This window comes from Vicugna pacos, chromosome 19, assembly GCF_048564905.1.
Source record: "Vicugna pacos chromosome 19, VicPac4, whole genome shotgun sequence".
Classification (NCBI taxonomy): Eukaryota; Metazoa; Chordata; class Mammalia; order Artiodactyla; family Camelidae; genus Vicugna; species Vicugna pacos.
In genome coordinates this window covers 38,105,188-38,121,156 of record NC_133005.1, presented here as the reverse complement: position 1 = coordinate 38,121,156, position 15,969 = coordinate 38,105,188, and the positions used below count along the sequence as shown (strand labels likewise).

At 46.8% G+C, this 15,969-nt stretch overlaps 1 protein-coding gene across 1 annotated transcript in view; it reads left to right on the top strand.

The window, feature by feature from the left end:
• ATP9A (ATPase phospholipid transporting 9A (putative)) overlaps positions 1-15,969 on the top strand; it is a 116,558-nt gene that overhangs the window by 72,777 nt on the left and 27,812 nt on the right. Inside the window, exons 14-15 of the mRNA XM_031687693.2 lie at positions 4,228-4,440; positions 15,766-15,927. Of these exons, the coding sequence (XP_031543553.1) occupies positions 4,228-4,440; positions 15,766-15,927 (375 nt within the window). The remainder of the gene's footprint in view (positions 1-4,227; positions 4,441-15,765; positions 15,928-15,969) is intronic.

The following is a 15,969-nucleotide window of genomic DNA, read 5'->3' as shown; positions in this document are numbered from 1 at the left end:
GATGGCGAAAAAACACAGGAATCAAGACAAATCATATTGTGAGCAATATTAAAAAAAAAAAAGCCTTCAAAATTCATGCAAAAAATCCAAATCTTAAATGGACAGGATTCAATTCAGCACTAGCACCGCTGGGCTTCCCCTGCGTCCTGACCCTGGTGTCATGGTGGCAGTGGCTTTATATACAGTTCTCAGCTGGGCATATTGACATAATGGGCTGGATGCTGCTCTTTCGAGGGGGCCGCCCTGTGTGTTGTAGGATGTTCAGCAGCATCCTTGCCTTCTACTGTCAGGATGCCTGGAGCAGCACCCCCCTCCCTCACCATGACAACCCCAGATATCTCCAGACACTGCCCAGTGCGGGGCAGAACCTCTCACGTCAGAACCCCTGTGTTATACGTGGTTCCGTGTCAGTGAACTGAAGTTTGTCGCCTTTGGCACGCTAAGAGACGTCGCCTATTAAATGGTAGATGGTGTATTTATTCAGTCGCTGAATCAGCCTGTCGGTCAGTTGATTCATTTGGAAGTAGCAGCTCCAAGCCTGTCTCTGTGAGGGTGGCCCTTGGAGGTTGATGAGTTCCCAGCTTTGAGCTTTATTTGGGGGATGAAGTAGGCTGATGGAAGCAGAAATTTATTCCCTTCAATGGTATATTTTTACCAATTGCAACCCGTCCATGACATCTGTTAATATTACGCATGTTCGTCAGTGGTGATGTTTCCACTGCTTTTAGAGAGACATTTGGTATTCATGGTGACTCAGCATGTAGTTTTTGTGTTAATCTTCCCTGAAACACAGGCTGGAGTTCTCATTGGGAAATACCTCTGCCGTGGATTATTAATGAGAAATGAAGGCCTGTTTTTCCGTTGAGTCTCCATGTCTCATTTGTTGGCCGAGGTGCCGTGGAAAGACCGAAGCGTTACATGGTGCGAGGTGCCCCCGCCCCCGCAAGGGCCGAGTCGGGCCTTTGTATCTGGAGAGCTGGGTTCCTCGCCCAACTGCTGACCTCCCTGTTCTGCCCTCCCGCCTTAAGAGGACCAGTGGTTTCTGCCCCAGGGCAAAAAAAGTCATAACCTGCCTCTGTGGATGCCACATCTGTTTTTATTTTCCCCTGGTATTTTTTAAGTAAGAAGAAATGTGTGTAGGTTAAAGGGCCCGTGGGGAGGAGGCTGGAGATAAACACTGTACAATGTGAAACTCTTCCATATGGGGAACGTGGGGACGTTTGGCAACTGGGCCCAGTACTAACGCTGGCTGAGCCCCTGGTTATTCTGAGCGCCTTCGTGATACTCTGCGGCACCATTTGGTGTGTGTATGAGCCTTTTGTTTGCAAATTAAAAGAGAACTTCAGAATCAGTGGTTAAGACCCCTCTTCCCTGAAACGTCTTAGTAGGAAAGGGGGACAAGTATCAATTTAAGAGAGAGAGAAATGAACGTGGAGACACTTAACCAGTCTCCCGTGAGGTTGGTCTGGGTTAACCACCCTCATCGTCTAGTTTGCTGTCAGGTGGTCCCCCTGTTCTGAGAGTGAGGTCTTTGCAAAAATCTGGGCGGTGGGTCTCTTTTTGCCTCGCTCTGGTGTGGTTTCACCCACAGTGCAAACCCCCCAGAGCTCAGTTATCCTATGTTTGAAATATTAGTGGAAGTATTTGACTTCTGGAGACATAATCAGATTGCTTATAAAATTCAAAGTTTTGTGAAAGATGCCCTTAACTCAGCTTTCATTCAAACCCCTGTTAGGAAAGCTTGCCGGCCAGAGCAATTACTTTGTCAAAGGTCTTGTTATTGCTCCTGATGTTAAATAATAATTTGGTCCAGGTGCTGAGGAATGTGGGCAAAAAAAAAAAAAAAATGAAGACACGCATCCATGGCTAGAACATAAATTACAAAACTCAGAAAAAATGTTTTTGATTTAGTCTCTCCAGGAGTGAGGACCTTTCTGTAAATCTTTAGTCCTCCTTATGATTTTAGAGGTAAATTCTTTATAATTAAAAGCACTTGGCAAATAATGATTCATTTAAACTGTAGTTCTGATATATTACTCTAATTATTGTTACCATGCAGTGCCCTTTGGCCTGGAAGTGAAACTTGTGTCCTCTTGACACCAAAGGTTAACAGAGCAGGAAGCCAGAGCAATGTGTGTGCCTGCATGACCAGAATAATTTAGTAATTGTCTAATTACCTGAGGAGTCTAATGCCACTGCTAAAAATAGTATTAAAAAATCAAATGAAAGTCCTTTTCTTGTTTCTCATAACCCATCTGTTCTCTATTTTGGGCAACCATGTGTTCATGGGTATAAAACATGATTCATTCTAAAAGATCGGATCGCTTCTCCTCCGTCGGATAAAATATGTTTTTAATGCAGCAGAGTATTCAGTAAGTCCACAGGCATCTCTAGCTTCTGAGACTCAGTTGTGGAGGCAGGAAGGCTCTTGCAGATCCTTTGTCCCAGACAGCGATTTAAAATCTGGAACTGATGTTGGTCAATTTGATATTTATTTCTTCTTGGAGATAGAAAGAGAAATTCATATCAAGTGAAGACATCTCACCATCACCTTAGGAATATTAAGTTGTTCATTTGTTCAGCAAATATCTGATGCCCTAGACAAGTCAATAGACAGGCTATCTGTTCTTATGGTCTAACAGGAGAATTACAGGTAAACAAGCCAGTTTTAGACAATGAAGACAATAAAACACATGGTAGTATGGAAACATGACTTCCAGGGGAAAGGCCACATGGGAGGAGTGTGGAGTAAGAGGCTCAGAAGGCATCTTTGAGGAGGTAGCATTTGAATTGGGACCTGAATGATGAAGTTGGATGAGCTAGCCCTGCAGGGATTTGGGACATGGTATTTCAGGCAGCTGATACAGGAGGTGCAAAGGCCCTGAGGCAGGAAGGAGCTTGGAGAGAGAAGCTGATCAGGTGGGTCTTGTGGGTCATGGGAGGGCATCTGAGTCTAAAGGAACACTAAGCCACAGACTGTTAACAAGTGGTCACTTTCCAGTGTCTTAATTTTTTATTGTTATATTTTAAGGCAATAGAACCTTCTCTTCAAAGCAAGGCCGTCATGGTACCTGATGTGTAAAGCAGGTGGGAAAGGGGCTGTTTGCTCTCCACATTCGGTGGTGCTGACTGGGTTTCTTGGGATTCCTGGTACTCAGTATGTGGATTGAAAACCACCCCCTGGCTTGCTCCTTTCATGTACAGGAAACCAGGGCCCAGAGTGCGGATGGGACTGGTTGAGGTCACACAGCTGTTCATACCCCATCCAAGAATAAAGCTCAGCTTTCTTAACCTTCAATGTTCTTTTTACCATGTTGCTCTAAACCATTTCCCCAAGATTTAACCCATTAGGGAGCCAAGCCAGGTGGTGAAAGCTCCGAATGAAGGGATGGATGAGGGCTGTGTGAGCCACAGAACTGCTCCTTAGACCAGAGTTAGGGTCTGCAGTCAGTGTGGGAGGCAAAGCCTGAGCACGTGTAAGTTTGCTCTTGAAAGTGTGCCCGACGTGGGGTTCTCCGTGCCCTTTTGCAATATGTTCGTCCCGCCAGGCTTCCTTCCGGTTGTCACTGATGCTCTCCCTCCTGCCCCGGGTGGCGTGTTGCTGATGGTTATAACCCTAGAGCTCCCGTCGATGCTGCTGTCTTCAATTTTAAACCAATAAGAATGTGCACTTAAGACTGTGGTTCCAAACGGGATGATTTTGGTCTCCATGGGGCATTTGGCAACATCTGAAGACATTTTTGGTCTCTTGTTACACCTGGGGGTTGCTTTTGGCATCTAGTAGCTGGAGGCCAGGGATGCTGTGAAACCTGCTGTGCACAGGACGCTCCCCAGCGAAAATTATCCTCCCCAGACATCAGGAGTGCCGTGGTCCAGAGGCCCTGGTCTGAACCACCAGCATTGCTTGCAGTGTGGTGGGGCCTTCGCTCGGTCAGAGGCCCCCAGCTCCACCCAAAGGAAGATAGCATTCACACGTTCTCAGGTACAGTCATGCACATTCACTCAGTTGTCATTTTTTCCTCTGTTTATTTTGCTTTTTTTTTTTGGCCTAGTGCAAGTGACTGGATCCCTGAGAATCCACGCCCTTCCTGGCAGCGTCACCCCTGAGAGTTATGAGTGTCGGAGCAGTAGAAGGAAAAGCAATAAACTCCGCACCGTCATTTTTTTCCCTCCTGAGGCCCCTCTGTGCCTCTAGTCATCTTCCTTATGTGTTCCTTCTTCCTGCAGCAGCCCCAGGACCCGCCTGCTCAGAAGGGCCCCACACTCACCACCAAAGTGCGGCGGACCATGAGCAGCCGCGTGCACGAAGCGGTCAAGGCCATCGCGCTCTGCCACAATGTAACCCCCGTGTACGAGTCCAATGGCGTGACCGACCAGGCCGAGGCCGAGAAGCAGTACGAAGACTCCTGCCGCGTGTACCAGGCTTCCAGCCCAGACGAGGTGAGCCCCGGCCCACAGGGATGCCCTGTCCACTTTCCACCTGCCCCAGGTTGGGGGTTCCTAAGGGGGAGCACCTGTCAGGGCAGCGAGAGCCTGGATGATGCTGGGCCACCAGGGAAGCACGCTCTCAAATGCCTGCGGGACTCTGTCTTTCTGAGGGGAGGTAACCTTGGACTTGAGATGCATCCTGAATTAGGAAAGAGTGGGAGATCTTGTTTTTGGTTCAGTCAGCCAGTGCATGAGGGGCACAGGTCCCATTAAAACCACATTCCTTTTTTTTTTAAAAAAAACAAAACAAAACAGCTTTATTAAGATGTCATCTGCATATCATACAGTCACCCAGCTCACGTACACTTCAGTGGGCTTTTTTTAAAAGTGTTTTCATGGAGTTATGCAATCATTGCCACCTCTGATTTCAGAACATTTTCATCATGCAAAGGAAGTACCCCGTGCCTGTATTCCCCTAGACCGCGACCCTCCCTCTCCGCAGCCCCGGCAGTCGCTGACCTGTTTTCTGTCCCTATGGATTTGCCTAATATTCGCATTTCATACAAATGGAAACATACACTATGTGACATCTTCTGTCTGAATTCTTTCACTTAGCATGTGTTTTCAAGATGCTTTCGTGCAGTGGCATGTATCTATTTCATGCCTTTTTATTCCATTGAATAGATAATGCTACACGTTGTTTATCCGTTCACTGGTTGGTGGACATTTGGACTCGTTCTTTTTTGGGGGGAGGGGCGGTTATGCTGTGAACGTTTGCGTCTAGGCTTTTGAGTGGACTTGTGTGTTCATCTCTCCTGGTGTATCTGTAGGACAGGGGTTGCTGGGTCATGTTAACTTTGCGTTTATCCCTCTGAGGACCTGCCACACTGTGTTCTGAAGTGGCTGCACCGCTTTAAATTCCCGCCGGCAAGGTGTGAGGTTCCAGTTTCCCCACATCTTTGCTGACGCTTGTCATCCTCATCCTTCTGATTCTAGCTGCCTAGTGAGTGTGAAGGGAAACCTCTCTGTGCTTCTGATTTGCATTTCCCTGATATCAGGCTAATAACATTGAGTATCTTTCATGTGCTTACTGGCTGTTGTGTATTTTCTTTGGAGAAATGTCTGTCCATATCCTTTGCCCTCTTTGAATTGTGCTAAGTGTCTTTCTGTTACTGAGTTGTAAGAGTTCTTTATATGTTCTAGGTAAAAGCCTCTTATTAGGGTAGGTGACTTCCAAATACTTTCTCCTATTCTGAAGGCTGTCTTTTATGTTCTTGATGGTGTCCTTTCAGACAAAAGATTTTAATTTTGATGAAGTCCAGGAAGCCGCATATTTTTAAGTTACTGTTTGTATCTAAGCGTAAACTCTTGCTAAAACCAGAAAGATTCATTTTATTCACATTCAAGAGCACAGGACCTGGTAAGAGAGTAAGAGTCACTGTGATTATCCCCATTTTCAGAAGAGAAAAATCAAGGACACAGGGGTTAAATGTTTAGCTTGAAGTCCCTAGTTTATTTTTTTTAAGAGTTCAAAGAATAGTGACTTGACTTTTCTTTTTATTATTTTTTGATTGAAGTATAGCTGTCTTAAACGATATTAGTTCCAGGTGTGCAAATAGTGATGCAATATTTTTATGGATTATACTCCATTTAAAATTGTAAAATACTTGCTATATTTTCTGTGCTGTACATTACATTTTTGTATCTTCCCTGGACTTTTTAAGACTTTTAAAATTTTGAAATAATTTCAGATTATGGAAAAGTTGTAAAAGTACCATGAAGAATTCCCTTTTACCAAAACTACACTCAGACTCTTCAAGTGTGAACACTTACCTGCTTTTGCTTTGTCATTTTCTCTCTCTCGTGCCTTTGACGAGTACGCTTCAGGCATGATCCCCCTTTTATTCCTAAATATTGCCTAGAAACATTTTCCTAAATATTTCCCTACAAAACAAGGACATTTAACAAAGTTAGGAAATTGATATTGATACAATAGTGTTATCTAACTTGCACATCTTATTAAATTTCATCAGCTGTCCTACTTGCTTTTTTTAAAAAAAAAAAATGTATTTTCCCCAGATCAGGATCCAGTCCAGGCGCGCACCCTGCACTGAGCAGTTCCACCTCTGGGGCCTCTTTAAACCTCAGTTTCCCTTGACCATCACGGCCTGGGCTCTGTTGAGAAATGCAGGCCATCTGCTCTGTTGGACGTCTCTCAGTCGGCATCTGTCTGGCATTTTTTCTTACGATGTCACCCAGGTTGTGCATTTTTGGCCCCTGCCCGTCTCAGTGCATGTTATCAGGAGATGCATGATGTTGGCGTGTTCCGCTCTTGGAGGTGCTGGCTTTTGGTTTCTTGGCCAGGGTGGCGTCTCGCAGGTGTCTTCCCAGCAAATCCCGGCATCTTCCGGGGCTGAGTCCTCTGGTAACACCAGCCTCCTGAATGACAGGGCCAGGGTTTTAACCCTGGGAGTTTGATGTCAGGGCCCAAATTCTTTTACTTGTTTACTAATAAACCTTTTACTAAACCATTTTTCAGAAGCCACTAAATAGTCATTTTAATTAATTGGATATATACTTTTTTCACAATGTTTTCATGTTATTTTTTCCTTAAAAAATGAGGATTTTAATATAGGCATGGTTTTGTAGCTTCCTTTTTCACTTAATATTTTCTCATGCCCGTTTCTCAATTTTCTTGAATGTTATTAAAAAAAACGGCTTTCCAGATTCACGGCTGATATATGGACCATAATATCTTTAATTGTTCTCATATTATTGGAATTTTGGTTACTTCTAATTCTGAGCAACAGTATTTATAAACATTTGCAGTGAACATCCTTATACCTGAAATGTCTAGAAGTGGTGTGTTTGAGTTCAGTAATTTCGTAGGTAGTTTTGAGTGCCTTTAAGTTTTGAGGGCTGGGCGCTGGAATCTGCGTTAAACCGGACCTAGGGGGCAGTGGGAGTGAGACACTTGAGCACATGAATCTTGGGTCCCCAGCTCCCCGCGTGGCCGGGTTCCTTATCCTCGCTGTGTGTCTGTGACACGGGGCCCACTCGAGGGTGCTGTGAGGGCCTCAGTCGCTGATCAGAGAATCCTGTGGGTCAGACTGAATGAGCATGTTTAAGGCTCATGATGTAAAGCACCAGCATGCTTCCCAGAATTTTTTTTTTTTTTTACTATTTTACTCTTCCACCAATGTTACAAGGATTACAATTTTCTTTTTCTTTCCTTTTTTTTTTTTCATTCATTTTGAGAGGGAGGGAGGGGCTTCTCTGGTACATGAAGTGTTTTGAAGATCTGGACGCACCTGGGAATATTGGTGAGCCAGTTAGTGTGGTTGGGGGCTGGCACAAGAGAAAGCTTTTAAGAAGTTCAGAGATGGAAGAACACTCGGACGCGTCTTGCCCTGTCCAGTCCCTTCTTTCTCCTTTCCTGGGGCAGTGGAACGTGTCCCTGCGGAGCCTTCCTCTCGCCGCCTGCTCCGTGTCTGTGGACAGCCCAGGCTGTGAAGCCCAGTTCATCCGTGACCGCTGATATTTGGACCAGGCTTTGTAGGGGTGAAACATGTTGATTGTGAGATGAGAATTGTGCAGAGAGAAGGAAGGGGAGGAGGAGAAGCGTGGATGAGCGCCGATCTGCTGGGACTTGTGCGCTGGAACCGGAAGCTCGTCCCGCTGTCGCCGTTTCTCCTCCAGCGTTGGTCTGCTGGACCTTCTCCATGTTGGAGGGAGGATGGCACCGCTGAACGGGAGGTGAGATAAAGGACCAGACTCTGGTAGTTACGGACTGGGGACCAGTAGCTTGTGGTATGTGATAGAATTTGAATTTGAACAAGTTCTAGATGTTGGTGACCTGATCAGCACTTGTGCCTGTGGACTTCCAGGACGCCTGTTGGCCATTGACGTGCATTTGTGACTTGTCCTTTTTTTTTTGACTTTTTATTTTGGTGGGAGGGGGAAGGTAATTAGGTTTTTTTTTTAAATTTTAGAGGAGGTACCGGGGATTGAACCTAGGACTTCATGCCTGCTAGGCATGTGCTCTGCCACTTGAGCTACACCCTCCCTCCCTGTGACGGTCTTTAATCCCCGTGCCACACCCCTGGTTCCCACTGAACTTTGATGTATTTGTTTTAGGGCTGTGCAAAGGATTTTCCATGCGGGTGAATCTTCCGTGGAATGCTTTATGCTTCTGACCTCCTTTTTCTTGAAGAGAGTAGTCCTTTATCTCTTCTGTCCATTAATTGCACTCATATTCGGATTTGTTTGGTTTTTCTAAGCTTCTGAGTAATGTTTCTTTTCCTTTTTTATGATACAGTTATTTTCTTTTGGTCTTTGGTGTCCTAACAGCAGTCAGTGTTACCTTCTTGGTATCCTTTTCCCTCACAACTTTACTATTTTTTAACTACAGTTATTTCATGTTTATGATCGAATATATGAAAATACAGATAAGAAAAAAAAGTAAACCATAATCCTACTAACTGAAGGTGAAGCCACTGTTAATGTTTTACTCACCAGCCTTTTAAACTATTGCAAAAGATGTGGGCCTCAAAATATAAATGTTTATATAAATACACCATGTGGCAGAAAAGTAGGCTAAATCTAGATACAGCAGAGTCTGTCAGAAAGCCGTACTGTTTCCAGATCCCTGTAGGATTCCACGTAGACGTGGCTGGGTCTAGAGTCCTACCTTTGAAATTCTATATCAAGAAAACATTGCTGCTGTGGGCAAGGTCAGTGCATGGAGTGCATACAGGAGCCAGGATTCGTTTTACGTCGGAGCTGCCGGAGTAATTTCTACCAGTTGGCGTAGGGTTCGTTTCCTGTAACAGAAAGCAGGATTTCCTAAATTTGTTTCCTGTGCGCATTCCGCTCGGGAAGGCTTGAAGTGTCTTTATTCAGCTATCGGTTACAGCCTGGGGGGCACTGGGCCCTCCCCGCCACCGTACAGTAACTCCCGGGGAAGGGAGACAGATGAAATCTGGCTGGAGAGAGGTGCCCCTAAGAGGCTGGAGCAAGCAGATTTCAGCCCTGACAGTGTTCCATCATTTCCAGGAAGTCTGGCAGTGTCAGGGGTGGGGCGTGGTGAAGGGGGGGTGGTCACGGTGACACAACTTTTAGTGTATTTGTTTCTTGGCTTGAGTGGTCAAGGAAGTGCTCTCCTATGAAGAGGTAGACCCAGCCCTGGGACTCATTTATTTGTCTTTTGCATACATTCTTTCATAGTAAAACAATTTTTTAGACTTTTAGAATGATGTCCTAATGTCCTCATGACAGAAAAAATAGGCATTGTAGATTCAGAAAGAAGTTGATAAACATAGCCTGCAATTCTCACCATGTAGTGGTAACCACTGTTTATGTTTTGGTGTAGGTTTTCCGAGGCTTTTTCTGAATGTAGGCATCTGTATAGAGAGACAATTAATTGTATGTTTCAGAATCACACTGTTGTACAAGGAAGGTAAGATGGGTTAAGTGACATCCTTGAGAAAGTCACATGGTTTTCTTATTCCTGTAGGGTTTACGTGTATGTGTTTGTGTGCGTGTGCACACATGTGTGCATGTATACGCGTATGGGTGTGAACACGTGTGCACGTGATGTGTGCACGATGCCATGTGTGTGTGTGTGAATGAAAGTTTCTTGATGTGTGTGGCTGTACCCTGAGCGGCTCAGTAATTTCAGAGCCATGAGTTACCAGTTCCAGGTAACATGTAGACTATTCTACGTGGCCACCCCATGCTCAGGGCACAGAGAAATGTGTTTTCATCCTTCTCTGAGACCCACGTTCTCACAGTCTCTCTCGGGGCCTCCTCTCCCAGACCTCTTCCTCTGAGCCGCCCACAGTTAGCAACAGTGGAATATCTTTGTGGAGAAAAATTCTTTGCATGTATTAGAATTTTCCTCACCCTTTAATTATTAACCTATTTTAAAAGTTGAAGAGCACAATTGTAAATTATAGGTACAGTTTTGTGCTTTGTTCTTTGTAACTCATCTTTCTAAAGCATGTCAGTGTGTGGGGATGGTAGCAGAACACCCAGTTTTACTAACATGTTGGGCTGCTGTGTGTTCTGTCATCTCATGATGGCATAAATGAAAGCCTGCCTTTCAAGACCCTTTTTTCCACTAATTTTCATGAAAGACGGGGGGGCGGCGTCACGTTGCCCCTTCCTCACCCTGCAGTGCGGTTGCCAAGGTCTGCCTCGATTCGCTGTGTGCTTTTAGGCTGCACTGCGCCTCCTTGCAGGTATGGAGGGGCTAACACCACTGGGCTCTCGGCCCTTAAAGAAGAGAGGGAGCTCCACTAGAAATGGACACAACATTGTAAACTGACTGTACTTCAGTAATAAGAAAAAGGAAGAAGAGAGGGAGCAGGGATGCTGACAGTGGTAAGAAATGCTCACCTGTTGATCATCTGCTCCGTGCCAGGCTCCCTGCGACGGGCAGCCCTTGCCACCCAGAATTACTATGATTGTGCCCATTTTGCCGATGAGGTGTAGTTTGGCTGAGGAATATTCCCAAGTTCATGTGGCTGGTGAGATTAAAACAAGACAGCACATGTCCAGCGGTGGGGCTCATAACCCTGCAGTGCCGCATCCCTCCCCATGGGATGATGGCTTCAGAATGCTACAGGATGCTCAGGGTGGATGCTGGGTGAGGTTCCAGAGTGCCTGATTATTTTTACCTACTCCTTCCCCTTGAGACACCTGCTGTGAGCCAGCGTTGAGTCTGTGTTCTCCCAGGCTCAGTGCCACTTTTTTGTGTGCGTCCCTTCCCTTTTTTCTCATCTCGAGAAGCCTCCGAGCTTGGTGAGAATAGCCGTCTTCTGCCAGACTCCACACACCTACACCTTCTGGGTGTCTTGCCTTCTCCATCCATCTCTTCAGGGTCCCGCCCTTAGACAGGAAACCCACAAAGGAAGTGTTTCTCCTCGAGTCCACAGTATCCTTGAAATGCCTCCTTTGCCAGTGGCCTTGAGAGGTGGGCAAAGAGCACCTGGATCTCTCCTGAAAGGAGAGTCTCTGGATGGAGCATCTGCATCCACGGGGATGGCAGGGTGCTGGGGGTCACGCAGACACAGGTGGTGTCAGAGAAGGGGTGTATAGTGAAGGGACAGCGAATCTAGAAACTGATTTTATTTTTGTTTTTTTCTCTCTAATTATAAGAGTAACATAAGCATGCTATAGAAAAAGTAAAAAGTTAGAGGAAAAAGCCACAAAAGTAATTTTGATGTTTTCCTTGCTGTTTCTTTTCTATAGACATGCATTACATGTCCAGCGACCTTGATTTCTTCACTTGCGTTATCCCCTTCCAGTACCAACTATAAGGAGATTCTCAGTGGCCACGCTATATTCTGCTGCTTAGATAGACCACAGGTTGTTTTTCTATCTCCCAAGCGTCACATTTAGGTCATCCCCCACTTTCGGCCGTCATAAATAACGTCATGATAGAGATACGTATTCAGTCTCTCTGCACATCTCCCAGCACTTACGTGAAGGTCCCAGTTGTCTCATTTTGCATTTTCTAACCCTGTTGCAAGGAGTGAGGGTAAAAACCACTGGGGAAAGGTAAGCACGTGGCCTTGAAGAGGGCCAGCTATCTCACTGTCCGTTTGCAGCCCTGAGGTGTTTTTTTTCCTCCACAACCACATTTGTGTGGGTTCCCGGAAGGCGTCCTGGTACCTGCGCCCCAGCCCCAGGCCTCAGACAATGCCGGCATTCAGACGTGCGCACATGGAGCGCCGAGCGTGGACTCGGAGAGATTCAGGAGGCTGGTGGGCTTCGCAGGCACGTTGCCAGGTCCTTGGCCCCGAGGGTGAGGTCAGAGAGCAGAGGTCAGGAACTTCAGGGGAAAATCCTCCGTCGGTGTTATTTATTAACCACTGGGGTGGAATCTTGAAATAGGATTTTGATGGTTCAGAAGAGAGGGGTCCTGTGTGAGGCAGGACCGTAGGGCTTTGGGGACACGGTGGACAACTGTCACGTGAGTCTTCCTTGGTGTTAGCTCACCCACGGCCACGTGTGTGACAGTTCTGCCCCGTTTAACGTCAGGGTTGGCCCAGCATGGGCTGAAGTAAATAGTCGTTTCTGAACGGCTACCTTTTTATGGAGATGATGCCATTCTTCCTTCTCAGATAGTTATTTTCATTAGAGTTAGGCGATAGGAGGCTGCATCTCAAGTATAGGATCAAGGAAATTTGGACCAGGGAGTGGTTTTTTTTTAATTCCACCATCTTGTCCTCTGACTCTTAAACACAGCAGGCTGTTTGTTTGCTCCATGTTGTGTTTTTAAAAAAATCAGCAATATTTAAGAATCACTTAGCGTTCTATAAAAATCAGCTTCTGCTGAGAAAGATCAGATCTGGAAAGACTGAGGCCAGTTTCTACCCGGCAGCAGCAAGCCGAGCTGGGCGGCTGCCGCCTCAGTTTACCCCTGGCCCCAGGCGGCCCGCCCTGCCCTGCTCCTGTTGGCACGCGAACCTGCAGCCACCACGTGCAGCATTTGGGAATCTGTTGCTTAAGTAAAGGGTACCTTAGGTCTGTGGATGCATTTATAATCTTGAAAGGCTGGATTCGGGCGGACTGGCCACTCTTTGTAAGCCTGGGTGTTTATCTTACTGAATGCCACCAAAGAACCCCTTTAATCAGATGTTGGGTTCATGCATCTTATGATTAGTACGTGTCCTGCCTTTGACAAGAATTCAAGGCTCTTTAGCCCATCTGGCCTGATTCCCAAGCACACATCCGCAGGTATAAAGGGAAAATTATTACAACTTGTCACAGTTGGCTCATTGCTGACCAACAAAATGATGAAAAAGCCCTTTCATGGACAGTTCTGGCAAGAATTCTTCAGATAGGCATTTTGGGGCAGAGGGAAATAGCAGGCTCTGTTTTTCTTTTCTTTTTTTTTTTTTATTTCCTGACCCAAACCAGAACACACAGCCACCTCACAGAGCCCAGGTCCCCCCTGCCCCTTTCTTGGTTTATAGCATTGGCTTGAGTTTGCCTCTAATTTATTTGTTCACTCATTTCCCTTACAAGATTTCTTTCTGCCACTGTTGTGACCTCAGGATATTCTGACCTGAGGCCCCTGAGTCCCCAGCGCTGGCTGTTAAGGACAGTGAGACTCAGGACCCTGAGATCCTTTATGACTTGACAACGCGGAGTGACTCTTTTGACCTGAAGCTCAGGCCCACTAGGAGAAGTAGCAGCCTCGTTTACATCATCTTGTTTAGGGAGGGAAAGCAGTCATCCCACCTGACCCCTGGCATGTTTGTTCCTGCTGCAGTTGGGGAGAGTTGGTGAGCCCCCCAGTTCTAGACCGGTCTCTTCTCAGTAGGACGCGGGGGATTTTATGTGTCCTGTTAGAAACCAGCTTTCAATTAAGGCTGACTTATGTTAAAGTCAGAATGAGAGAGTGGAAGGTGAGAAAGAAAGGCCCCCTGCAGGGCTCATATCCTGTTGGAATCAGCCCCCAAGGAGACCGATGAGGTTTTGATTAGGACCTTGGACCCAAGGGGTGGGGGGTGGGGAGCGGGTAGGTGACGGTCTGTTCCTTAACTCCAGCGAGGGCTTGGTGGTGGAAGAAAGCATGGTTAAAAGATGTTTACCTACAGTTGTACTTCATCCTTCCCCAGAAGCATTTGTCACTGTTGATCATTTCAGATTTACAGATCGACTTTTCCTCTAGCACAGTCCTGTGAGGTCCGTAGCATGGGGGGCCGGGCTGTGCCCCCACTGCCCCAGGAGCCACTTCCCGGTCTCGGATTCCAGATTTCCTTGATGAAAGTTAAGAACAGGCTTTGGGGGAATTAATGAATCTCCTTGAAGCCCAATATCACAGACTTTTCACATCTTTTCATAACAATTAAATAGGTTTTTAAGGGGTGAAATAACAGCTGCTTAAAAGCAGGGATGGAAAAGTCTTTTCATCAGCAGTCGTGTTTGAAAGCATCCAAAGAAGAAAGTCTTTTTTCTTGGTTACTAAACTGGTGTGTAAGAGAGGGTGTAAATTCAGTCAGTCTTTTGGGGTATATATACCCAGGTATTAGTAACATCTTGTGTTGGGACATTTATTTACTTAATCAAAATTAAAAATAAAAGGAATGCATGTGCATGCTAAAATATTTCAGTAGTAGAGCAGAGAGCAGAGTAGAAGCTAGAAGTAACGCCTCTGCACGTGTGTCACTCTGTAAGCACTTTAATGCATACACCCACGTTTTTTATGTATACATAAACTTTTCTTCATGACCTTTTAACACGTGGGGACTTGCAGCTTACACTTTGAAGTTAGAGATCTCAGGGACAAGGTTAGATTTCTGGTTTTTCTGGGGAAGCTGGAAGCCCTGGCCGCCCTGGGCCCACGTTCCTGAGGGGCAGCCCCCTCCACAGGGCGCTCAGGCTCCTTCTGCCACAGTCCCCACCCAGCCCTGTCTGCTCACTGGCCTGGCCAGTCTGGCCCCTGTGTCCCTGGTCTTAGAATTTGCGTATCTTTCCACCCCTCCCCTCCCCCCAGCCTTTGACCGGAAGCAAGCAAGCCTTGCTCAGGCAGCGAGAAGGTTCCAGCTGGTGACAGAACCATGCCTCCAGGAAGTGCAGAGCATTGTGGAGGGCGGGGCTGCATGTCATCTGTTGGATCGAGGTTCCCACCTGGTCTGATTGAGGTGCCTTGAAACGTCACCTCCGGCAACTTAATGAACTTTCCCAGGCCCCGTTTCCTCACTGTGCAGACTGGGGTTCTCGCCCTCGGCAGTCCTGCCCTTTGTGGTGGGGGCGGTCCTGTGTGTGGTAAGGATGTTTAGCAGAATCCCTGGCTTCCACCCACAAGATGCCGGTAGCAGATGTCCACCCCTTCCCCAGTTGTGACAACCAGAAATGTCCCCCGACATTGCCATGTGCCCCCTGGGGGGCAGCACTGCCCGGTGGAGAACCACTGTAGAGTCCCTCCTGGTTGAGTATTTGCGAGGCTTAAAGGGGAACCCAAGAGTGAGTCACCTGTCCCCAATGTCGTGCTCTTTCTTTCCTGTTGTTTGTGGTTTGCTTGGTGCAGTTTCTTCCAGACATGATCTGTGGCTGCGCTGGTCACTCTTGGTCTTGTGAGGTTCTCTCTGCCACAGCTCTGGCCGGTGGCCTGCTTTTGGGCCTGGAAGAGAAGGCAGCTGTGAGCGCAGAGAGACACAGGTGCTGGGCTGTCCCTGGGCCAGCATAGCCTGCCCCAGGGACGCAGACACTGCACACATTTCACCTGTCTCTGCTCCCCTGTCCTCCTGTGTGTCCGTTGGCTTGACCCGTGAACCGAGCCCCTTGGCCACGTGTCTGACCTTCAACCCTTGTCATGTTTAGGTGGCCCTGGTGCAGTGGACCGAGAGCGTGGGCTTAACGCTGGTGGGCCGTGACCAGTCTTCCATGCAGCTGAGGACCCCTGGCGACCAGATCCTGAACTTCACCATCTTGCAGATCTTCCCTTTCACCTACGAAAGCAAACGCATGGGCATCATCGTGAGGGTGAGTCGTCTTTGGTTTATGACTTTAAACTGTCTTAAAAAA